General features: G+C 33.5%; 1 protein-coding gene across 1 annotated transcript in view; it reads right to left on the bottom strand.

Annotated features, from left to right (window-relative positions):
• Window positions 1-26,514, bottom strand: part of LOC145679466 (uncharacterized) — a 312,009-nt gene that overhangs the window by 148,746 nt on the left and 136,749 nt on the right. Inside the window, exons 8-11 of the mRNA XM_081750046.1 lie at window positions 24,390-25,522; window positions 18,261-18,379; window positions 8,836-8,969; window positions 4,367-4,459 (exon numbers count right to left, since the gene is read on the bottom strand). Coding sequence (XP_081606172.1) covers window positions 4,367-4,459; window positions 8,836-8,969; window positions 18,261-18,379; window positions 24,390-25,522 — 1,479 coding nt within the window. The remainder of the gene's footprint in view (window positions 1-4,366; window positions 4,460-8,835; window positions 8,970-18,260; window positions 18,380-24,389; window positions 25,523-26,514) is intronic.

Below are 26,514 nucleotides of genomic sequence, written 5' to 3'. Positions count from 1 at the left end.
AATTAAGCCAGGAGAAAAATGAGCTCTATTGAATAATATTAAATGGTGCCTCAAGCGACCTAAAGTTTTGATTCCGATTACTACACATAGCATATGGGAAAAAATTGGAATAAACTCTTGTAATTGAGAAACACCTTAAGGGAACGCGAAGATACCCTGGATAATGGGATTAGAGGAAGAGACACATCTAATTTTGTATAGTATTGGCATGGTGACAATCTTGAAGTCCGCCATCTTGGATTCAGGTCAAAATCTTTAAATAGGAAGAGGGTCATGTGACATCATTTTGAGGTACCGTTTCACCAGAAGCACAAATATGGCACTATTTTAAAAATAGTTTTAGTCGTGTAAGAATTATTACCTGTGAAAAGATTTCTCCTTTTCACAGGTCGTTTCACAGGTAATAATTCTTACACTACTAAAAGTATCTTTCAAACATTGCCAGATTTGTGCTTCTGCCACTATTATTCAATTATATATTAACCTTAGTAAATACCGTAACGATGATAATTGTATTAATGCATTTAATTATTGGACTAGCATATTTATTTCTGTCACATTCAATACAATGTAATTACTTGCTAGTTAATTTGGTTTCTTAGTTGGTCAATATATGGCAGTAACAAATACTGTGTTTATACTTTGTAAGTTCTTTTTTAGTTGTTTCAAGTGTAAATGCATAAACTTAGAAAATACTTTAATTATAATTTTGTAGGAAAAAAGTTTTGTTTGCTTGCAGTATTTTTGCCGCGTGACATTCGATTTTTAATATTAAATTGAAGCTCACCAAAATATTTTATGTCTATTTGAGTATTTGTAAGCTACAGAGGAAAGGTTTAAACTCTGGCCACAGAGAAGGTATTGCCTTCTACGGCCCATCATCCTCGGATGGGAATGAAACTCTTGTTTTAAAAAAAAGTTATTTTAGTTCAAATGTCAAGGTTAATAGTTGAATATTTCACTTTTCTAGCGAGTTTTAATGCAAAAATGCAAACTATGGATATAACCATGTGTCGAATTTATTTAATTGGTAGTGTCAATGAGCAGATTCTGGGTAGTAAATTACCATCAAACAAGCAAGTGTTAAATGTCTTTTTCTACACTTGAGAACGGTAAATCTGACAGTGAGGTAAAGTACATGATTAGCTGTTAAAGAACCTGAGGTATTTTAGTAAAAGGCAAGGATTCCCAACACAGTGTTGACAAGCTGATTATATTGTATGAGAAATGGTGAGCATTACAGAAGAACAATAAAAGGTCGAATGAAGTGCAAGGGCAAAAAGAAGCCTTCTAAAACACCTTACCTGATTTATTTGATATAGCACACGCTAATGCTCTAGGTATTATTGAAATCAAGAAAGATATTTATTTTGTCCCAAAGACAGAAGGGACGCCCTGGTAATATACTTGGTAAAGACATGAGTTTGGTGCGAAAAGAACAAAACGGATATGCACGGCTTCAAAAGATAGAGGAACACAAGAGAAAATTCACTTCTGAAATTGATTTGTTTGAACTTTATACACCAAAAGATATGGAGGTAAGCAGTTCAAGTAATGAAGAGGAAAACCCAGCTGAGAATGTTAGAGAAAATGTAAAAATGGATGCGTGTGTGCCCGGACACTCTTAAGAGATGTAAAAGGGGAAAAACTAATTTTATTACTTCAAGACTGGTTTCTGCTCTTGATCGATACAAGGTCAGTGATAGATCTGACAGTGACGGCAGAAGCATTAGACCATGATGTATAGGAACTAGTAATAAATAGGTCTTCCATTCACTAATGCCGAGAGAAAATCCATAGTGAAGTTGCACAGGACCACAAAAAAACAATTTCAGAGTGCATCAAGTTCGTTAGTAGTGTATTGGGACGGAAAACTACTGCCGAATTTGACTGGCAGAGAGACTATCGACAGGTTATCAACAATTGTTACAGGAGATAGTCATGAGAGGCTAATTGGTGTTCTCATTTTATCATCATCAAGAGGAGAGCATATTGCTTCTACTATAGTTCATTCACTTGAAGAATGGAACTTGGGTAAAGTTCGTGCAAGCAGTTTGTTGTGACACTACTCAATGCAATCTGGCTCATATCAACGGTGGCAGATAGTGAAGGCCCACAGACAATCTTTTCCTAGATGTGTCAAAAGTGAACTATGTAGCAAATAAGATTGAAAACTTTCTGCTAGAGCAGCTCAAAAAATACCTATACCTTCCTTGTAGACACCACATTTATGAATTGGTTTTAAAATGTGTATTTGATAAGTATTGTGGTTGGTTTGCAGCTGGACCGGGCGTTCCTCTATTTAAGCGTTTTCAGAACGAGTGGCCTAAAATTGATTGCACTAACTTTATTCCAGGAATTGATGATGACGTAAGGAATAATATTTCCGATGTAAGAAATGAAGTGTTAAATTTTGCTATCAAACTTGTAGAAGCAGGACACTGCAGAGATTACAGGAAATTTTTAGGACTGGTCATCATATTCTTGGGTGGCATACCTCCTCGAGGAGTTTTCTTTCGTTTGCCTGGAGCAATTCACCATGCAAGGTGGATGGGAAAAGCAATCTACTGTATAAAAATATTTCTCTTTTGCCAACAGTTTCGTTTAACGAAGCAAACGAAAACGTATCTTCGGAGAGTATGCATTTTTCTGATACGACTATATGTTCAAGCTTGGTTTAAATGTGATCAAGCATCCCATTCACCATTACAAGACCTGCAATTTTTGAAAGGTTTGTAAAGTTATAAACAAATAGATGCTGAAGTGGCTCTTTCTAAATTTTCTCGCCATCTCTGGTACTTGGCGGAGCAACACTTAACGTTGCTTTTCTTAATGAAGTTAGCATTATGAAAAAAAAAAAATGATTGAAAGAATTAAAACTGTAAGGGAAAACCATGAAACAGCAAAGAGGCCTGACGCAAGAGGTAATACGATAACAATTCCTGTGAAAAGAGAAATCAGTGGTTTTGTTACAACAAACACACAAACTTTTCTCGAGAGATTTAAAATACCTAAAGAGTTTCTTGAGTGCGATCCAATTTCATGGTTAAATAATAATGACTATCTTCAAGAAAACACAATAGTTAAATGCATTCACGTAACAAACGATGCAGCAGAAAGGGGAATGAATCTAATAAGAAGATTACAACAACATTCTTACGAAAAATGAGGAGCAGAAACAGTTTCTTTTGCAGATAGTGAAGGCCCACAGACAATCTTTTCCTAGATGTGTCAAAAGTGAACTATGTAGCAAATAAGATTGAAAACTTACTATAAAGCTACTACACAAATAAGGGTTATTTCAATTTCTTCCAGTTATAATTTTTCTCTTTCCTCATAATGGTCTATGAATCATCTTGATGGAAACTTATTTGTAGTTCATATAGAGAAACAAAGATTTAGCTTTCTCTAGCAGTTGGCTTCAGTTTATGTAAAAAAAAAAAAAAAAAAAAAAAAAAAAAAAATCTTCCCAAGTTCTTACAAATCTGTTGTCCATAACTACAATAAAATAACATTACATCGAAGTATTTCGCTTTTCACACGTAATAACTCTAACATGATTATAGGTAATTAAAAAATAATACCAGATTTGTGCTTCTGGTGAAACGGTACCTCAAAACGATATCTCACATGACCCTCTTCCTATCTGAAAACTTTTACCTGAATTCAAGATGGCCGCCATGATAATGTTATACAAGATTAGATTGGTCTCTTTTTCTAGTTCCAATATCCAAGATATCTTCCCATTTTCTTAAGTCGTTTCTAAATTACAAAGATTTCTTCCAGATTTTTCCCATATACTATGTATTGTAATCAGATTCAAAACTTAAGGTCGCTTGAAGCACCATTTAAAATTATTCAATGGATCTAATTTTTCTCATGGCTTAATTTAGTCCCATATGGAACCATTTTAGAGGGCTCTTGCAAGGGAATTCTTAAATTTATTTTTCCCCACGTAAATAAGATCCACCCTAATATATATATATATATATATATATATATATATATATATATATATATATATATATTCGATCGTCAGGCAAACCTAGCAAACTTCAAGCTTTTCTGGTACTACGGACCACCTTAGTAATGACAACCCTCAGGTAGATACATATTAAATCTGGGAAACGAATAGTTTCTACTATCACCCATCTGTTGTGTGCACTAAAATAAAAAGAAACATATATTCAAATAACTTCTGGAAATATTATCTCTATGCATAAATAAATTTTAAAAAAATAAATATACGAGGATATCAAACACATACACAATAGCGTTGCTTTTAAACACAGAAGTTTGGTACCGACTATTCTAAGTTTTTCATTGATTTTATCTTAAGAATACAACAAACTAGTTCAAAGCTTACCTGGCTGCAATAACTTTAGCCACCGGTTAAATAAATCCTTCCAATTTCCTGGAAAACCGTTACTGAATCCTTCTCGAATGAAACTAGGAAGTTCTGAAACAAAAATGAATTCAAGTTTAAGCAGATTTTATTAAAGGCAAGTGATTTAGCCAAAGTCCCAGAAATTTCGTTGAGTTTGAATGTTATTTGATTATTTAACATACATTAGTATCTACACAATGCTTATTTTGAATATGATGGAAATTTAAGGCTGTAGATTTATCTGTGTTTAATTTTAGTTTGTTTTTGGGCAAACCAGTTTTCTAAACTACTGGTTGTCTCATCAATTTGATCGTGAATATTATCATAACTTGTGTCTATTATTGTTTCAACGGTGTACATAGTTGTATTTGCTAACGCTACGTCATTTGGCAAACCATTTACATATAACAGAAATAATTAATTGCTACTTGACTATTCTCGTCAATTTCTACATGCAATGCCTCAACCTTGTTATTACGTTCTCTAATCTCAATCTGTAACTACTTATTTTCTTCCCTACTTTCTCTAATACCAGTTTCCATTTGTACTAATAAAGTATGTGAACTATTTTCTGAGGTGCCATGCTGAATAATTAAACAAAATGCTGAAATAAATTGTATATACCCCACTATTTAAAAACTGCATCAGTTTCCACATAAATATAGCTATTAAAAGAAACAGCCTACAGAAATATGTTATAATAAAAGTTACTTCTATACTATCATGCAATGAAAAAGGATCTTGGTTATTGTTTATTAAACAACTAGCTGAAATACCCATTCTTCGCATGGGTCAGATAAAATATCTGTGTAAACAAACTGAAAAACGAAAGGGGAAAAAAAAATATTGGTCATTTTCTATTTTATTCCGGTAAACGCCCCCTGAGAACCCCTGGTTCGATTTTTTTTTTTTTTTAAAAAAAAGCCTCTGATTCGGTCATTTTGGATTATTTTTACGTCTCAGTATCCCCCTCCTCGGTGACACCGGCTAGCAGTCGAATGGGGTGAATTTGGATGTTAATGCGATCTGAGTTTCACCACTGATCTCAGCGACCGCGAAAACTATTAATTTGACACTAATATTGCTCATTTTCTACTGCTTTTACATGTCCCGGTAAACGCCCCCCCCCCCTGAGGCCTCCTTGGTTCGAATTTTGAAAACCAAAAACTCTTCGTCTTGTTTTGGGGCCTGAACCTAGGTGCCCGTGACCAAAATTCAGTAACTCTCGGTTCACTCGTCTGGTCCACAGGCCGCACACAAGACAGACACGCAAACTCTTTATTTTATTTATATTGGATTAGATAACGATCCAAAACACCTGCGTCATCCTTTGGTCGGGTGTCATTCATGTAACCAATATTTGGTTCAAGCCCCCCATGAGACTATCATTATCTTATAATTGACAGGTGTTGACTACAATCGAAAATTTTGAGTTCAATCTCCTGTTTGGCTACCTTCATGTACGTGAAATGAACGAATGGTTTGGATAGATTTCAGGTTCGGAAACTTATTACGGTTGCCGTTATACACCACTAACGAAGGGCCATAAAATCATAAGTATTTCTCGATAAAACATTACATCAACGAAACGATTTACACACACACACAGCTAACAAATTACGAACATTGCTAATCACATGAAAAGATAGATTTTATATATATATACATACATATATATATATATATATATATATATATATATATATATATATATATAGGGTGCTTCAAAACAACACCGACAACGTTTGGTAGGTGATTTCTGACACAAAGATAAGACGAAAAGTATAGGCCAACCTGGGTGCACAAATTGTTTCTTTCGGAGTTATAGGCTGCCGAAAATATAAGAAAATTAACTTTAAAGGTCCATACATCCGAAAGTATGGGACCTACCATAGTCGGGTCAAGACATTATTTAGGAACTAGTATGTGCCCTATCCAAATATCCATGTTTCATAATCCTGCGTTGCTTACGTAACAATTTTTATAGAGGTAGTTTGTGAGTACTTCAAATTATAAGACCGTAGCCAAACTACCTGTCCAAACATTGTGTGAGTATCTTGGGATTCTGAAACATGTATTTTTGGATAGTCCACATATTAGTTCCTAAGTGAAATCTTGACCTGACTACGGTAGGTCCCATAGCTTCGGAGCTGTGGACCTTTAAAGTTCAAGTTCATTTTTGCATGTTTTCAGCAGCCTAAAACTCCGAAAGGAAGCATTTGTGCACCCAGGTTGGTCTATACTTTTCGTCTTATCTTGATATCAAGAATCACCTCTCAAACGTTGTTGGTGTTGTTTTGAAATAACCTATATATATATATATCAGGTGATTCCGTTAGTCCGTACCAGGCCTTTAAATCGAAAACGGTCCGAGATATGTACAAACTGAAAATCACGTATCCCATTAGTTGCAAAGGACAACAGAGCGAAGTAAAAGTTTCGTCGCAGGGTCCCAGACGGGGTCCAACTCAAAATTGTCAAATGAAAAGAGGGGTCAAGTGGTATATCGCTTGAAAGCTCTTGTAAAAAGAAAGAAGCTACAACAAGTCCCGATTATCTACGATCACCCAATGCAAAATGGCGGCGGGTCAAAATGTCATCAAAATTTGCATTGAAAACAATATGGACACCACTATAAATCTGAAACAGGCAGCCAGACGGAAAAACTGAAAAACAAGTGTCACATGATGTTCAAAAGACAACAGATCGAAGTAAAAAGTTTCGCCCCAGGGTTCCTCGCAGGGTCCCAGACGGGGTCCAACTCAAAATTGTCAAATGGAAAGAGGAGTCAAGTGGTATATCGCTTGAAAGCTCTTGTAAAAACAAAGAAGCTACAAGTCCCAATCCCTAAAACTAAAAAGTGTTTGCTATCACTTACACATTGGGCTTTAATATTTGTATATTCTATGTTATTAAATCTAGGAATACAGAATAAACTATGGTTGTTTTTCATAGCACAGTGCGGGAGGTGAGGCGCCTGGGAATTCTCGCTCCGGGCGCTTACAACCCACGCGACGGCCCTGTCTGAGATTAATACCAGTATTTTAACAACGCACTTTTCCCTTTAGACTCAGTTTTTTTTTTTTTTTTTTTTCATACATACATATGCGATTGAAGTTAACTTGCATACTTTACAGTGTACTGAACACTCTGGTAGGTAAGAGGGAGTTAAATTCAAACGTAGTATGCCTGTAGTGCGTATTAACTTTTTAGGTGAAGTAAATGTCTCAGAGAGGTGTTGCAAATATATTGAAAATAAATATTTGATCATACGAAAACTCAAAATGCATATTTAGAGGTATGCATAATTAATTATGCGTGATAATCCACTTATTCGTTTTGCCATGAAGAAAAAAGAAAACAAGAAACTTTAGTTCTCCACGCATGAAATATAATAACAACAGTAACAAAACTGTCCAAAGTAGACGTAACCACGCATTTAAGACATATATCAAAATATGTCATGTAAGTAATTGTGTAGCGGTTTATCACATCTAAAATACATTCTTACTCTTCATATTATACTATAATGTAACAGAACAGTCAGCTCGAACGTGGCTGTACCTTTGGGATTCAAATTTCAAACTTTCTCTGGTTTTCTTGCTTTCCCAGAGGACAAACCACCTTTTGTTCTGCAAAATAGATATTCCCGGAAGTTTACCAGTGGTTCTTTCAAGACAGTGCTATTAAAAGGTCCACACGTATCAGTATACGATAATTGCATTTAAATTAGCCTGATCAGTCCTGGCAACACTGAATTCACTAAAAAGTGACTTTGCTGAGATCGCGCTATACAACTGATTCCCATGATTTGACCATAACTTTCAACTCAGTTTGATATAAAAGTACGATAAATTTATTGGATATATGCGTATCATTAGCATGAGAAAAACTATTTTGGAACCAAAAATGCAGTTGGTAATTTTGAAATTGCTATCAGAATCTAGTTTCTCGTCCACTCATGTTCTAAATTTAACAAGGGACGTCACTGTTCAGTTTGTTGATAAAAATTTTCTTTGTGTTTAATACGAACTGTCTATCGGCACTAAGCCTGGGTGAACACCTGAGTTACTTTTGAAACAAGGAATTTGATTATTCGTTGTGTTGAAAAAAAAAATCAAAGATCTTGAGTTCTGGTTCCTCACATAAAATGAAAAATATCATGAAAAATTATTTTAGTCGAAGCAAATTGTACAGTCTGTCTCTAAAAAAAATATTGTTTGCAACAAAGTGGATGTGCAGGGTTGTAGGCTCCATATTAAATAAAATTTCTGTGGAGTCATTCCTCATTCGTATACAAGAATAAATGTTAATAACATTTTTCTTTAAATATTTTCCTTCAGATTAATTGGAAAAACATATGACTTTATGAGTACATTACAGAGCCACCTCTGATGATAATATTAATGATGTTACTCTATATTACAGAAAAATATAACTCCACTTACTCTTTTTAGGGTCGTGTAACTTATCAACCAACAAGTACACAGAATTGTTTTTTGTTACGATCTTGAAATTATTGTATCGGCCAACAACAGGTGAACTTCTCTCAAACTTCAATCCACGTGTAATACTGCTTGAACTAAAAAATAAATTTTAAATAAAAAGAATGATTAAATCAATTACTTCGTGTTCTACTGACACTAAAGTTTAAAAAAAAAATACTAACAAAATTAAGGAAAAAATGTTTCTTTGATCCGCAAAAAATCACATAAACAGCAAATAATCTAATATTACTCCACATCTGAGGGATTTTTTATTTAAGAGTTATTTTAGAACCGTGTATCATTCAAACTGGGGAAAATATAAGACTGACAAATAGTAATATTAATAGAACTCTTCGCACTGGAATGTTTCGACATGGAAAGTTCACATATTTAAACATCCATAATTATTAAATTATAATACTATGTAACTATGTAAAATTAAGGATTCATATAAGTATCCATAAATTACATATGAAATACACGTTAATTACATATGAACTACTGTAATTAATTAACAAACTTTTGACAGTAGTGTAATTTTATTAACTCCTTCAGTAAATTATTAGTTGCGAGGAGTTTTCTTACACACATATATTAGTGTGGAATTTTCCCCTCCGCAAGATTTTACACACTTCACAAAAATAAATATAGAACAAAATGAAAGAGAACATATCTGCTTACCAATAACAATTAGGGGAAGAATCAAGCATCTAGCAATATATTGCTAAACGGGAGAAATAACCGAATTGTTAACAGTTCAATTTCTTGTTAGTTGCGGATTCAATGATACACAAAAACTGAAAAGACGTACGACTGGATCGGAATTCGAACCTGTGTCACCGGCTTACGATGCCGTTGCGTTAGAGGGGGATGTAAAGTTTCCGGGCCAAAATTTTCGATATATATATATATATATATATATATATATATATATTGCATTTTCTGAAAGGTATGTGTGTAAAGATTATGATGTTCTGAAATTATACTGATACGTCAACAAAAAATGCTTTTAAGTGGTACTCTTCATATGTAGCTCTTTTTTTGAGTTTTTTCTTCTTTTTTTTTTAATGTGCTTGTAGATTTTCTTCTTTCTGCTTTCCAGAATTAAGAAATCCTTCTTGCACAGTGTTTATGCTTGTTAAAATTTTCATAACGTATTCGTTTTAGATTTATATGTCTAAGTAGATATTATCTCTTATCTCTGATGTAGAGTTGGCTGGTATCATTGTTCCTGAATCACGTGACTCTAAGGTAGTGTTGAAGAGAATACGAAGCTTGTTATTGTGGGGAATTTTCGTACGTAATTTACATTGCTTTAAAATAATGGGCCGAACTCAATGTGCGTATAAGAAGGGTAAATTTTGTGGTAGCATATATACTTAAACTTTGAGACTGGGAATGATCCCAAAATGAACAGACCAAAGGTGAAGTTTACAACGATATCGTGAATCATTGCGTTAGATTATTTCTATTTTTATATTTTGATTTTGGGATAACGGTGCTTAAATGTATACAAACTGCTTGGTAGAAAAAGAAAAAAAGAGAAATGATATGTTGTTGAATATATAGATAAAATGAGAATATAAGAAAAAGAATTTTATCTGTAATGAAGTTGTAAGAAGAGAAAAAATAGGGAAATGGGGATGGCGCTGTAAACACTAAGTATTGGGGAGCTGTGCTCTCAGTTTTCATTCAATTTTAACTATTTACATTTCAATATTTTTGACAATTTTGTTATTTGTTAAAATTTTAGTATACTGTGATTCAATTTCAATATGCTTCATGCTCCGTAAGGGAGGTAACTGGAACTGGAACTGGAAGAGAAAATAATAAAAGGTAACATTCATAAAATTATATATATACATTTGTGAAATTAGTCCGTGTTGATACATTATATGGACTGTGGGCTAAAATAAACAATAAAAAGTTTGTTGTTGTTGTTATATTTTAAATGGTGCCGAAAACACAGGAACTTTTGAGATTAGTTTGAAGTTAAGTAAAGCTGTCTCGATATAACTTTCAACACGGAATTTACTTTACTAAGAAGTGGAAAACGAATCTATAGAAACTTAAAAATGAGTATTCCTGGCATTGAAAATACAAATACTGAAGGTGGTAATATACAGTTACCAGGTATGAATTCAGCAGCGAACGTGGCTGATATTATAAAATAGTTAGGTCAACAACTGACTCACCAAATGGACAGCAAGTTTGAACATCTTACCCAACAAATATCACACCAACAGCATAAAACGGATACTCAGTTAGAGCAAATGTCTCATCAAATGGAACAAATACAACAAAATATGGATGCCAAGTTTAAGCAAATAGATCAACAAATAAATCATAAGTTGGAGCGAACCGATATTAAAATGAAGCATATTCTGCACCGATTTACGGATGTGCAAAATTCTGTAGAAGTGTCAAAACCATAGTGAATGAACACAGTAGTCAAATTAAGGAATTGCAAGAAGAGATAAACACTGTTAAAGAAAAGTTTAATATTTTAAACCGTGATCCGGTTCCAGTTGTCAATACTGAACAAATAACATATCAACCTGAAGTAGCAGTGGACGTGGGGGATTCTTCCGAAGGATATTCAATGAAGCATGACAGCAAAGCTAGCATTTTGATAGATGGAAGAAGAAATCATTCGCATCACCGTAATAGAAATATTCATGTAAACTCCAATCGTTGTAAGCACATTCGTAAGATTAATCATTTTAGATTTAGTGAGATTAGGTCCTTGACGAAATTTAGTGGAAAAACAGACGACATTCCGGCCAGTACTTTCTTGGAAAAATTCAAAGATGAATGTGATTTAATGAGAATTGACCAATCTAAATTTATGAAAATATTGCCTCATGTTCTATTACTCCCATGCTCTGTGTGGTTCAAAGCAATCAAAAATAATTTTCGTAATTATTTGGATTTTAAGAATGCCTTGCTTACTAACTTTGAGAATGAATTCATGTTGGCCAATAGGGAAGCTCTAGTTCAGAATCGGAATTTTAATCCGAAAGTGGACCGAAATCTCACTGATTTTGTCATATCTGTGTACAACGAATTAAAATTAATTAATCCATACTAACCGGAATCAAGAGTAATAGCCTCAATACGAATCTTGTTACCTTTCAAGTTACAACAAATGCTGATTTCTGCGCAACGTGTGTTAATTTTAATCATCTTATTATGATAGTTCAAAATTTTGAGAGTCAATTTACGTTACAGGCTAATAATAATCGTAATCAAGTTAATTATGTACCAGTTCGGAACATTAATATTAGAGAAGAAGGTGTTCGTAATGCGACAAATAATAGGGGAAGGCGTTGTACCTCTGAAACAATGTACCTTTGAATACCTGTGCTTTTCTCGAATTCAGAGCTATCTAGGTGCAGTGATTAAAATTCGTTTGAAAGATTAAATGAAAGAAAGCACTACAAACGCGTTTTGCTGCTGTTTACTGAGTGTTGTGCCGAGCAATGTTCCTTTTAATTTTTTCACCCCCAAAACGAAGATTTTTTGCAGTTACCTTTTGAGTTTTGTGCTCTTCGGTTTTCGCAACTTGTGATATTTGTTTGTCCAAACTTGGGGTAAAATCATTGATGAATACAGTAATATTTTTAGTTTTAACATCTGTTTAATATTTAAGCTAGTGGAGAACTTTTTTTCGTAATGGTGACCCTCTTGTACCTATGAACATTAATGCATCGTGTACCTTTGAACGATAAATAATACTGTTTAAAGCTACACAATGTAAGTAGTTAAAACAACTGATATATTTTATATAGGTTAGGTTAGGATATAAAGTTATTAATTATAATTTTAAGTAGTTTCTATATATTCGCTTATTGTATAACATAATGTTAAGAGTTGTATATGCTCAACTTTATTGTTCACACGTTTTTGTTAGAACTTCTCTTCAATTTTTAATTTAATTAATAAAATTTCAATTCTGGGGAACTTTTTATAGCTAAACCTTTTATTGCAATTTATAACTTAATATTTACGGCTTCTTTTTTTATTATTGCCTCAGAAACGTAGTAATTATCACTTTGTTCAAAGATACAAGAGGGTCTGTTCAATGGTACACGACCATAATGTACCTGTGAACAAAACGGATATGCTCTTGTTATATTCTATAAAAACTAATGCAATTATGTAACACGTTTAAAAATCACCCTATCTGATAGCAAAGAGATGGCACGTCAAATATACGACAAAAATTGGGGGGAAATGCTGAATATTAGCACCAAAATTTCGAAGACTCTAAAAGTGTTCACAGGTACAACGCCTTCCCTAGTAGATTCAATCTTAATTAAAACAGAGTTGAACCTTATTTTACCGGTAGTAGAACCGAATCTAATTTTAGAAGGAAATGAACAACAACCGTAATGCTTTTTGGAACCAAGCGAATGACAGATCTAATTTTACCCGAAATGGATTTCGCAATAGATTCATAGGTGGCAGAAATTCTCAAAATAGGAATCCGAATACTGTTGAAGCAAATCATAGACAAAACTGCATACAAGATTGTGGCGTACAATGTAACTTAATTGAACTCTTTGTCAATGTAACTTAAGCTAATGTTGTGTCGTCCGAGAAAACATATTCAATTGGTTTTTGTTTTGTTTCACTTTAAACACCGTAAGGATTTCATTTGTTATTCGTACTTTGAATTCTATAGAGATAATAAAAATAATGGATACTAAGTTGCAGCAAATTGTGGAATGAACACGAATACTGCTTCCTAAAAGTTATGATAAATATGCTCGAATAAATAAAACATATTATATTATATTCTAATCTATATAAACCTTGCTAGTTCTTAATATAATAATTTCTTTATTTGTGTTAATCCTGAATATGATATTAATCAAGTCTTATTTATTTCATTTGGTGTATTGTTATAATTTCTTCATATTTCATATTTCTTCTGAATTTTATGCAATTTACATCTATGTATTGATACAAATATTGTTTATTAGTATTGTACGTATGCGCAAATGGAAGAAATAAGTTATATAGTATGTCAGCATATACTGAGTTGATTTGTCAATGAGCTCCCATAATATTGATTTGAAGAATCTATGTTAGGACCTAAATAATTGATAAATTGATCATATATTTTTTTTTAAATTTTAGTCCTCTTCATCGATGATTTTGTGCAATTGGAGTGGAGATGATTGTTAAATAAATGTAAGAATGAGATGAAATGAAATTAATATATATGTATTGTAAAGTATGTATACGAGGGCTATTCAGAAAGTAATGTATCCATATGTGTATAAATATGCAACGGTCCAGGATTCTTTCTTGAATTGTAGCCAATTAAAGAAGTCCGTCGGGAACCATTGATACAACGATATCGTGTATCATTGCGTTAGATTACTTCTATTTTTGTATTTTGATTTTGGAATAACGGTACTTAAATATACAAAATGCTTGGTAGAAGAATAAAAAAAGAGAAATTATATGTTGTTGAATATATAGATAAAATGAGAATATAAGGAAGAGAATTTTATCTGTAACGAAGTTGTAAGAAGAGAAAATAATAAAAGGTAACATTCATAAAATGATATGCATACATTTGTGAAATTAGTCCGTGTTGATATATTATCTGGACTGTGGGCTAAAATAAACAATAAAATATTTGTTGTTGTTGTAAGTTTATGTGGGAAACTCTTTACTACTTAAAGTGCAAAGGTTGGTTCTACTCCTTTTGTTCCTTATTCATATTAAAAATAAAGCTCTGATAGTGGCAGGTTTCCCATCATTGATCTGAAACTATCTAATGCTCTATGTTAGTGGTTCTCAACCTAATTCCTACCACGACCCCATTTTATCACATAATCTTGCCAGCGATTCCCTTATACTTTTTTGGTTTGCAATAAGCTTGTGTGGGTACCTATTGCGGAGATCTCACGATATCCATCTATTTCTATAATAGTAGAATCCATTTCTTGTATATAATGGATACATTAACTTCCCTAAAAGCAAATGGACTAAAACCAAACTTGGTCAGTTCATTCATATTACAAATATCGAACTCGATTCGTCATACTGTTTCAAAACGGAGGCCGTCTGAAAATTTTTAAACTTCGTAACTCCTTAATTTCTGATCGTATGATAAAAGAATAAAATGATTTTTAATTTTGGTTTTAAAAAAAACTTGGACAGGTGTTTAAAAAGTTAGCAAATATTTTAAATGACTTGATAATGTGCATCACGAAGATTGAACCGGACATTTCCACACTAGTGAAATTACACCATGCTCATGTCAGGTATTTCATTAGCTTTCAACTTCCATTGTATTTCAATATGTAGGTTTTGTTGCCTTTGTATTTTTCTGGTATTTCAACATGCAATTCTCATTAGTTTTACACCGTGCTTCTTTCATTTAAGTGGATTTTTAAACACTCTGCATCTATTGAAAATGTTTAGTAGACCTATTTTTTGTTGTTCTTAACAGTATGTACAAAAATAAAAATATGCCTTTCAAAACAAAATTCAACATAATATTTAAAAATATTTTCCGGTATTAGCTTCTAATTATATTTATCTCTTCCGCTTCTCTTCGAAACCCCATGAAACTCTTTCACGACCCTCAGGTTGAGAAACCGAGCTCTATATGCTACATATTTCTGTATTTCTTGTGGAGTAAGTGGCAATTTAGAACTGATAAATGATTGAGAAAATCATGTTGGGTTACCAAGCAGCTTAGCAGTTGACTGTACTGCATGCGACTACCGTTACACATTCTGAACATCGGACGCATGTTCTTAATATTAAGTTAATGTTAGGTTTGTTTATGCATCACTCCAAGAACTTACACAAAGTCACTTCTGAATGACATATGCCAAAGACGTATCGAAAAAGGAGAGAAGTCTCTTGAAACGATAACCAAGCAGCGCAGAATCAGTAAACGACGACGAAATCTTGAACATAATAATGTCGACGATGATAACGCCTATCAAAATGGCGCACACTAAACAAAATCATAAGGTTTCACAAAAACAAAATCATTTGAAAGTTTAAGCTTATTTTATGAAAAAAACTCAATTTTCGTACATAAATGTACCTTTCTCTCTGTAACTGTTAATTGAATAGAAACTAAAATTGTTTAGAAATCATTGAATTATCGGAAACTTTATACATTTAAATAAAAGTAAATGCAAAAGTTATTAATATGAGTATTCAATGTTCCCCAGAAAAGCAGTTATTGGTTCACTATCATTATCTCTAGTTCCCAAGGTAATAGGACATCTCTAATACAAATAATAATAATAATTTCTAGGTATTTATGAGAACAAGGTACACATGTATTTTGTAAGTAGCCAAAAATTCTCCATTATGCAATATAGGAAGAACTAAACTTGCGGCGGCAAGGTTCCGTAACAACAAACTGAAAACATTTATTGACATATCTGCGCAGAAGATATTTTTTGCGATAAAACCTAAAGACATAGAAGCTATTTATTTTTTTATCACTCCACAAAAACGTGTACATCGCCCCTTATGAATTACAGTACCCAGTCCGCTCCCTACACAGCCATATATTCTATCACTGTTAAAGTTGCTGCTCAGCCATTCAGGCCACATGAATTGTTCAGTGAGTGGACTGACTCGTAGATAGTGGTTAACGCAACGGCGCGGAAAGCCAAAGACACGGATTCGAATTTCGGTCCAGTCATGCATTTTTTAACTCCGTTCATCATTCAAGCATCATCATTAATAAATTTTATTACCTCCTGCAAGTAGTGGTAATTAACTTTTTATTTTGTATTTTTTTTATTATTGATTTACTTCCAATTCAAAAACAAGTAATAGCAGCTATAGTATACATATCTACCTATTATATTGCATCCGAGGAGAAAAAGAGTCGTCTTAAGTTTTCATTGCTTTCTGGCCAGTTCGAGTAATCAACTGTGCTGCTAAGTTGTTATTCCTTGCTATTTGTGTAGTATCTCTTCTTAAAAGTAGTCTTTTGTAAGTGACAGGGGTATTTCATTCTCTTGAAGGTTGGGTAGATATTCATAAATTGCTTTTATTTTCCGTAGGAGCATAAGAAAAGATATTTAGAAACCTTTCAAAGATGATTCCATCTCAAATAGGCTACTCCATCTTGATGCAACTTATATATTTTAAACACTAGCGTCAATTACCCTTCTCACGATTAAAATTTAAAAAAAAAAAAAAAATTAGTAATATTCCGTTAGTCAGTCACTTTTTACTATTACTGAAACGCTCTCTGATATCAGTCATTGCTTGATCATTTCTCTATATCTCCCCTCCCCCAAGTTACGTGCAACAATTTGGATTTAAACGGCATCGAAAGTGTCACTGTTCATCTCAGCGACCCCGAACTCAGCGATTCGACTAATATCGGTCATTTTCGATCATATATATATATATATATATATATATATATATATATATATATATATATATATATATATATATCCCTTCCCTCCCTTACGTTGCACCGTTAAAGTGAAATGATAAAAACCATCCCAGGGCTGAACTTCATCTATGTGGAAAATTTGATCGAGATTGGGTCGGGTGTGGTTCAAAAGTTACAAACATTGTCACTTTCAATTTTATTTATATAGATTTGCTAATAATACCCAGCTGTCAAGAAGTGAAACATCTCTATCACTTAAATAACGCATTTTTTAAAATTATTTTTTAAGAAGAGAATTAAAGAATGAGCTCCTTCTACTGTTTGGAATTCATGTCTGTGATACGAAATTTGGAATGGCAGAAACGTGTTAGGCTCACCGCTGAGTATCCTATTATTAGTACATGGTGGTATTGTAGTAGCATGTGCATACGAGCTTCTGGCAATTTCCATTGTTGGTAACACTGTGTTGTGGTCCATATGGACTGTTGTTGCTATCGTTACCAGAGCAACAAGAGCTGATCAATTATCAACGATTGTGTGACTGATATGCAGTTCAGTAGAGCATAGTAGTTGGATATAAAACTTGAGATTTCAATTCTAAAAGAACGAATCAAGTCAGTGGCTAGAAAAACGATAACATTGTTTCGCCCTTGCACATTTTTTTCGATTACAATTGCTTACCCATCAGCTTCAAATTCTTTCCCAAAACGATTTTACCAAATCTGAATTGAAATCAGTAATGTAACATTTGACAATTATCAGACGCAAATATTCATATCCAGGAAGTTAACTTTTGCCCAATCAAAGATAACTGATCAACTCCTACGCATATAATTCTAAATGAAAAGATATGAAACATTACTATAAACAGAATAATTACGTCAGCAAAATTTTATTAAATATATTTGCACAGAACTCAGCTGTCTTATTTGTCAAAAAGAAAAAAAAAGAAAGAAATATTACAAATGTAGTAAATAGTTACCCAATAATAGATATTAGAGTACATTCTACGTTTCCTACTATATGCAACGTTTTCCTCTCCACGTCAACTTCCAGCGTCCAATCCTTGATAGTTTTCTGACTCTGATTTCCTCTTAGATTCTGAGAAAGGAAAAATATTTAATTTAATCTAGATTTTGTGACCATCCTTCTTACATGCAAAAATAAAATTTGAAATACACACCTCATAAAAAAATTTAACCGGCTTTAAAAAATGCGCTAGAAAGTAGAAAATAACTTACCCAAGGGGGTACAAATGTACCCCATGCATATGTTTTACTATATATTTTATGTTACAGATACCCGAGGTTGACTAGCGTTCTTTACATTGTGGGCCGGACTGTAAGGGAACTTATTTCCTCAACAACGATTATGTTGTATGGTGATCTGCTTACGTATATGGCTAAAACTACACTGTGGTACATCTGTACCTCCTTTAGGTATCTATGTTACTTATTTGTTTCAAGTATTTTATTGTTGAATTTTATTATTGTGAAGAGCAAAATGAATAAAAAGTAATATTAGAGCCTATTGCAATATATCGTTGCAATATTGCATTCATATTGAAATATTGTAACCTTTTCTGCCACAAAAATATTACGAAGGTAATACAATTCTATAGCGTATAAACAAATTTCTGTTTCTCAAACCTAACCTGCCTAAACTTATCTTAAACTAACCTACACTAACAAAACCAGCATAACCTAACAAAGCACAACCCAACATAAACTAATATACCAGTATTATCGATACCACAAATAAGGATGTTTCTAATTGCAAAAAATTGTATTCAGGTTCACCTGTACCCCTGCGGAATCCAGAGTTAAAAAATATTATGGGTATCCGAGGGTTAAAAGAACTGAAGAAGTAAATTTTAAAAGGTGCTAGAACGTTACTATTATGGAGAAGAAAAATGTGTGTGGCAATGAAACAAATTATTATCTAATATAAAACTATGATTACAACGGTAATATTTATTAGATACTAGTTAAATATACCCATGCTTCGCACGGGGGCTGTATTTGGAAGTCAATGCCTGTGGGAGTATCACCATTGATCTCAGCGACCGCGAAAACTATGGATTTGATACTAATATCGGTCATTTTGGACTGTTTCTTTTACATGTCTCGCTATCCCTACGAAACATGCGTGAACAAATATTTTTCTTGGAATTTACGTGTTACACTCAAAGCTACACTAAACTGCAGCATTAACACTGCATCTGTTGAGATGTTCCATGATCTAGTTCAAAATACTATCGTTAGATCATATTGAGACGTACATGGGACCACCGAGTTCTTTCAAACTAAAACAGAATCATGAAAATCGGTGCACGTATGTCGAAGTTACGTAAACATATATCCTCCAGGGCCTCCTTCAGCCCCTATGGGGTATCTAAAAAAAAACATTCACTATGTGGCAACGTCATAGATTAATTTGGAACCATTTGCATTGCTCTATGAATCTACCAAGCAGTTACATTAATCGTTACGTTAATAAGTGGTGATAGTGTCAATGTCTACCATGTTTAACTCCTATCTGGAAAGAATCAATGTAACTATTTGATGGATTGGTAGATCTCTATGGTTCTTTATCTGCGACGTTGCCACATAGTGTAATTCTCATTTTCAGACGAAGAACCGAATAGTATATAACTATATATAGTTTTCGCTTTTATTTTGACTTGTAGAAGAGTACTCTGTAGTCCTTGGGCACCATTTTAGAACACCCGATATAATATATATATATATATATATATATATATATATATATATATATATATATATATATATATATATATATATATATATATATATGTGTGTGTGTGTGTGTGTGTGTGTGTGTGTGTGTGTGTGTGTGTGTGTGTGTGTGTGTGTGTGTGTGTGTGTGTGTGTGTGTGTGTGTGTGTGTGTGTGTGTGTGTGTGTGTGTGTGTGTGTGTGTGTGTGTGTGTGTGTGTGTGTGTGTGTGTGTGTGTGTGTGTGTGTGTGTGTGTGTGTGTGTGTGTGTGTGTGTGTGTGTGTGTGTGTGTGTGTGTGTGTGTGTGTGTGTGTGTGTGTGTGTGTGTGTGTGTGTGTGTGTGTGTGTGTGTGTGTGTGTGTGTGTGTGTGTGTGTGTGTGTGTGTGTGTGTGTGTGTGTGTGTGTGTGTGTGTGTGTGTGTGTGTGTGTGTGTGTGTGTGTGTGTGTGTGTGTGTGTGTGTGTGTGTGTGTGTGTGTGTGTGTGTGTGTGTGTGTGTGTGTGTGTGTGTAAAACTGGGCACACTAATAGTCATTCAAAATTATTTATCGTGATTTTCTCTGGCTTTCACATATGTCTTTAAACGGATTGGCAGGTCATCAATCACAGTATATATTACACTCAAGTATAAATTGTTCACTGCGCGTTTTGCTGATGGCCTTCCTTACTGCTGTGTACACATTCTGTCATTTTATTTATTTTATCCTTAACCATGAAAACTTCCTCATCTGAACAGAGATTTTCTTGTGCTCATTGTGCGTGTGCCAAGGGAGGAGAATCTTTGCTCTTTCCGGTTTAATTGTTTTGAGCAGTGGTGTTAATAGCTGCCCAATGCTCTGACGGTAGGCCCGCAGTCTTAAGTCTTCATTAAGAAACATTAGACACATTGCCATTAAAGATTTTCATCTGACATGCAGCACTTTTACTTGCCAAGCAGCATTTCTGTGAATTCGTTTCCGCAAGTTTTGATTAATGAAGAGGAATTAACTGTATGAAGTCCGCCGAATCTTTCTCTGTTATTAACATTTTCAAGTTTGTCGTACTCTTAATGGTTTGATAAATAACCCTCAGGCCGGTGTTAAGCGGTTTCAGCAGTTTGAATATTTTGCCTGGTGAATGATTGCATTTATGTGGCCAAATAACTACTACTATATTCTCTTTTGCGAACTATTCCATGACATCTTCTCACAGTATACTGACATTGGTTATTTCATTTCAGTATTCCCCCTTATCTTACAAGCGGCATTGGACCACCTGCGCGGCGTTTGTTTGGCCAAGGTTGGTCAAATAAACTTGTGACAGAGCTTCTGAAGTAACTAGGTACAGTATATACTGTACATCAGTACCTATTGAACTCTACGTACAAATATCAATACCTTTCCAGTGAAAATAGTCGCCAACTTTGTCAAATCGAACCGCCAACGTTCATATGGAGTTGTTACAAAAATCGTATTGTAGTTAGGTGAAGTCGAAAGCTGCTGCTGCTAATAATAATAATAATAATAATAATAATAATAATAATAATAATAATAATAATAATAATAATAATAATAATAATAATAATATTAATGATAATAATGGGAAAAACTCAGTTCTCGAGCCGCGCGGGTCTTTGTCTGGCTTCGAACATTGTTACCTAGTTATTTTAACCGATAATATTGTAAAAAGGATACTATAACAGATGTTAGACTCAATTAAACATTAAATTACTTACTAGGGCCTACTTCTAAGCCTCTCTAAGCTCACTGTAAAATCACAGCTTCCTTGTGCATTTTCCTCCCTTAGTCCCTCACGCTTACACTTCTTCATTGTTTATGGTTGTTCACAATATATAATATATTTGTTACAGGTATCAAACTCTACGTAGACCCAACCAAGGTAACAAAATAAGGGTACAGTTATTACAATTAACAATCATAATTGCAATTAATAATAATAATAATATAGCGTATAACCAATGGACAGAAAAGCGAGGCATATAGGTAACTCAAGTCGTTATAGTATTATCCATAATTAATCGTAGTAGTTATAATAAGTTAATGATAGGTTAAGAAATAACAATTAATGACCCTTGCAATAGGTTTATAAATTTTCTAGTGTAAACTACACAATGGGAAAAACGTTGTTGAGTTCAACAGGTAGTAACTGTATTCTCTGTGGTTTAACATTAGATATGGTCAATTAACAGGTTAACCAAAAAAACTACTAATATAATGAGATTGGTTAGAAATATGAATATGGCCCAGTGGTACGCGGTAGATACCTATCCAGTATATACATGTGACATTCTATGTGATAAATATATGCATCATACATTGCATATACTGATTGTTTTAGTTATGTGTATCATATTATGCGGAACGTTTAAAAAAAAAAAAACTACCCTGGACTAAGGTAATCCGAGTTAGCGATTGACAACTAGTTGCCTTTAGCACATTGTTTTCTTTATAATTATTAAAACAGAATTCAACCGATGAATACAACCAGCTTCTCATCGGGAATTCATATTGTACTGTTATAAAGCTTTATCCATCATTAAATGTCCGTAAAAATAAATATGGTGTATAATTTAATAGGATATGTGTATAAATAACTATAAGAAGTTCTTCTTACCTATATGTTCAGCAGAAGATAATAGTATGCACATACTAAATCTCGTAACGCCGGAATTAATATAGTGATTGTAATATTGTAAGTCATGAAATTCATAAGACCTTCTGTACTCAACACTCAACAAGGTGTATATTAGCATGTATTAACAACACCTGATAATAAGGTTAAGCGTTGTTATAAAATTGAAAGCCTGATAACTTAATTTTTTCAAATCTATTTTTCAGGGGCGTCATTTAGGGGAACAGGAGGGGGCAATTGCCCCCCAAAGTTTAAGGAATGCACATATTTTAATCGACTGTCTACTAATATACTAGTACAAAACGTGAAAGTTTTTATGTCGTTGGTGCTCTTGTCCCCCCTCATGCGAAGTCTGAAATGACGCCCCTGCTTTTTATATCAAACTACGAATACATAAACTCACGACTGTTGAAAGAAACTTTTACGCGACGAGCCAAAGTTTTAGAATCCAGCCAATTGATACTATTTAAACTAAATTCTAAATCCAAACTAGTGTTAAACTAACTAACAAGGTATAGTGCCTTCCGTATATGAAATGAAAGTTGCTGTTTTAAAACTGTATTTGTGGTTATTGTATATCTCAAATGTCAATTACTGATGTCATGCTCACTCAGCACATATGATTGTACACTATTACACTTTAAAAGGTATGTTTCCGATGACGGAAAAAAATTTAAAGTGGCCGGAAGACTTAAGCATAGCAGTTTGTAACTTTCAAGTATTAAAAAAAAAATTTAAAAAAAAGAGAGAGAGAGAACGTGAGGCGGGTATTATGTGTGAAAATTTTGAAACTTTCCCCCGAAGTCTGAGTCCAGCCGCCACTGTAAAGTTCATCTTCGTAATTCTCAAATGGCTAATGCCGACGTTGAGGAAACCTTGCATTGTGAAGAGTGGAAAAGGGTTGTAATCGGCAGAAGAGAATGTTGGATATTACTACTGCTTTGTTATTTTGGAATGATTTGCAGGTGCCAGGATAGCAGTCCTTTCACTTGTACCTTTTGATGAGTGACATGCACGCTACAAATGTAAAAACCTAATGTATGGACTAAGATTTGGAAATCAAAAAGGACAATGGAAAACAACAAGTCATAAAATTCAATGGAACGAATGATGACTATGGTTGGAGTAATGTTAACAGGAAAATACAGGGTGTTTCAAAACAACACCGACAACGTTTGGGAAGTGTTTCCTGACACCAAGATAAGAAAAAAAAATTGACCAATCTGGGTGCACAAATGCTTCCTTTCGGAGTTATGGGCTGCCGAAAACATGAAAAAAAAAAAACTTTAAAAGTCCATATCTCCAGAACTATGGGGCCTACCATAGTCTAGTGAAATCTTGACCTAACTACGGTAGGTCCCATAGCTTTGGAGCTATGGACCTTTAAAGTTCAAGTTCATTTTTGCCTGTTTTCGGCAGCCTATAACTCCGAAAGGAAGCATTTGTGTACCCAGATTGGTCAATACTTTTTCTTATCTTGGTGTCACGAATCACCTCCCAAACGTTTTTGGTGTTGTTTTGAAACACTCTGTATACATAATACGTATCGCAGCAATTATATAAAAACAAATGGCGTAGGCGATGTACGTAGAGACGATACGTATATATATATATATACTATATATATGCTACATATCTATTTACCTATATCTATATATATATATCAAGTGGGAGAGTTCCTCTGTGTAAGTACGGATAATGCTCCCCCACACCTCATTAGAACGTAACGATATATATACTTACGTAAGGACTGGTAGTTCCTCTATATGACTTCGGTTTTATCTTGGGACTCTTTCCATTTTTAGTTGTGTTGAAATGAAGGTCAGACGATTGATTTGAAGCATTCCTGCTGAAAGACAAGTCCGGTACGCTTGTGGCTCCTTCAATTCTGTCCGAATCATTTGTAGTCTCTTGGTTTCTATTATGTACTGTCTTCTTGTTTGAAATCTCACTGCATCCGGTATCATTTAGAAAGCCAGGGTCAGATAACTGAAAACTGTCATTGTTATTTTCTTTGTCTTTAGTGTGAACAATTGTTAATGGTTTGTTATCTATAAAATCATCACTACTTTGCACAGCTTTGTCTCCATCTACACTCCCTTCGTTCTGCCTACTTCCATTGTCTACATGGTAACAAGAATTGGTTGTGTAATTATCACACGTCACTCCCAGCGGATCCGAAGGTTTGTTCCGCATAGTATAGTTTCCAGTTTGAATCTGATTCTTCGTTCCATCACGAATAACATCTGAAGAATGTTCATTATTTGTAAGCACATGGTGTTTTGATCCAACATCAAGACTGTTTCTTCTTTCCTTAAAACGACTAGGAGAACCTATTTCTTCATATGAATATTCATCCGAACCACCCTCAGAATCTGAATTTTCATCCTCGCCTCTTTCCCTTAAACTGTTCACAAATTCACGAAAACTAATAAAACCCAATTCTTCACGACATGCAGAACGTCTGTTCGTTTTACGCTCAAAATTAGTTTCAGCACCAGTAAGTGATGCGTTGATAGGAAGGCAGTTTTTTGCTTCCTGCATTTTGCTACCAAAAGCTTTACAGGTATCTTTATTTACATGTTTCTTTGAAGTATCTTTATTATTCACGTTTTGCACACACATACACTGTTCACACTTATCTTTCATATATTTCATGTCATCTCGTTCGAAACTTCGACTCATATTAAGTTCTACTGGAGATGATTGTGGAATTCCGATCCGATTTCGTTGATTACTAGTTTGACTTAGATTGGAAGACATTCTGTACCTTCCACAAGCTTTGCCCGGTTTCTCATCGAAAATGTCGTCCAATGGCGAATAGTTGTTGTTCGTTCTTTGGTGATCACTTTCTGAATGTTGACGTTCTATGTTTTCTGTAAGGATAAAATTACCAATTAAGAAACGAATAACACTGGTGTCGTATTTGAAGACTATTGGGATAATTTCATAATTAATGAAAATGTTATATTGTAATACACCATTTGAAATAATAATATTAATAATAATAATAATAATAATAATAATAATAATAATAATAATAATAATAATAATAATAATAATAATAATAATAATAATAATAATAATAATAATAATAATATAGTGTTAGAACAGCGATCAGCCAAATACAGTACCTTGTCAAATTTAGACCAAATATATTCAGAGGATAAATGTTTGAACAATAATAAATGAGGAAATAGAGTTTTCGTTTACTTACAACAGTTTTGAATCAGTCTTAAAATTTACAGTTTGACATCTCACATGCTCTTTTTTTAATACCTAAGAAAATAATTATCATTACTTTTATTTAAAAAATCTTCTTGAGATTTTCTCATTGTAATCTCATTCTACCTAAATTAGACCTATTATGTAATACCTATTGATATTAATGTCCTGTCCTAACATTAAGAACTTTCAGTAGAATGTTTTGTACTAAGTAAGTGTTGAATAACTTATTATTTTCGAAGTTTTGTACTATTGTCTGTTCATTTAACACGCGTCTGTTTTTCAATTAGTAAAGTTTCAAAAGTATTGTCTATTATTTATAAATATAAGCGGTAAAATCATATCTAGTTTTAAGACATAAATATCTGATAAACCTCTTTTGTACTCGCTAGTTTATGTAATATAATAATAATAATAATAATAATAATAATAATAATAATAATAATAATAATAATAATAATAATAATAATAATAATAATAATAATAATAACAACAACTCAAGCATACTGTAGTCCTAGCGTATAGCCGCTCGACGTCAATGTGAACCCGTAGCAGTAAAAAAGTTACAACGAAGTACTGTGATGAACGAATTTGCAATTTCAGCTTTTCTTGAAGTATGCATCTCCGTAGTCTGGTGTTCATA

The sequence above is a fragment of the Thermobia domestica genome, chromosome 2, assembly GCF_964235325.1.
Source record: "Thermobia domestica chromosome 2, izTheDome1.hap1.1, whole genome shotgun sequence".
Taxonomy (NCBI): Eukaryota; Metazoa; Arthropoda; class Insecta; order Zygentoma; family Lepismatidae; genus Thermobia; species Thermobia domestica.
Note: the sequence above shows the minus strand (reverse complement) of the source record. Positions and strands in the feature narration are given on the sequence as shown.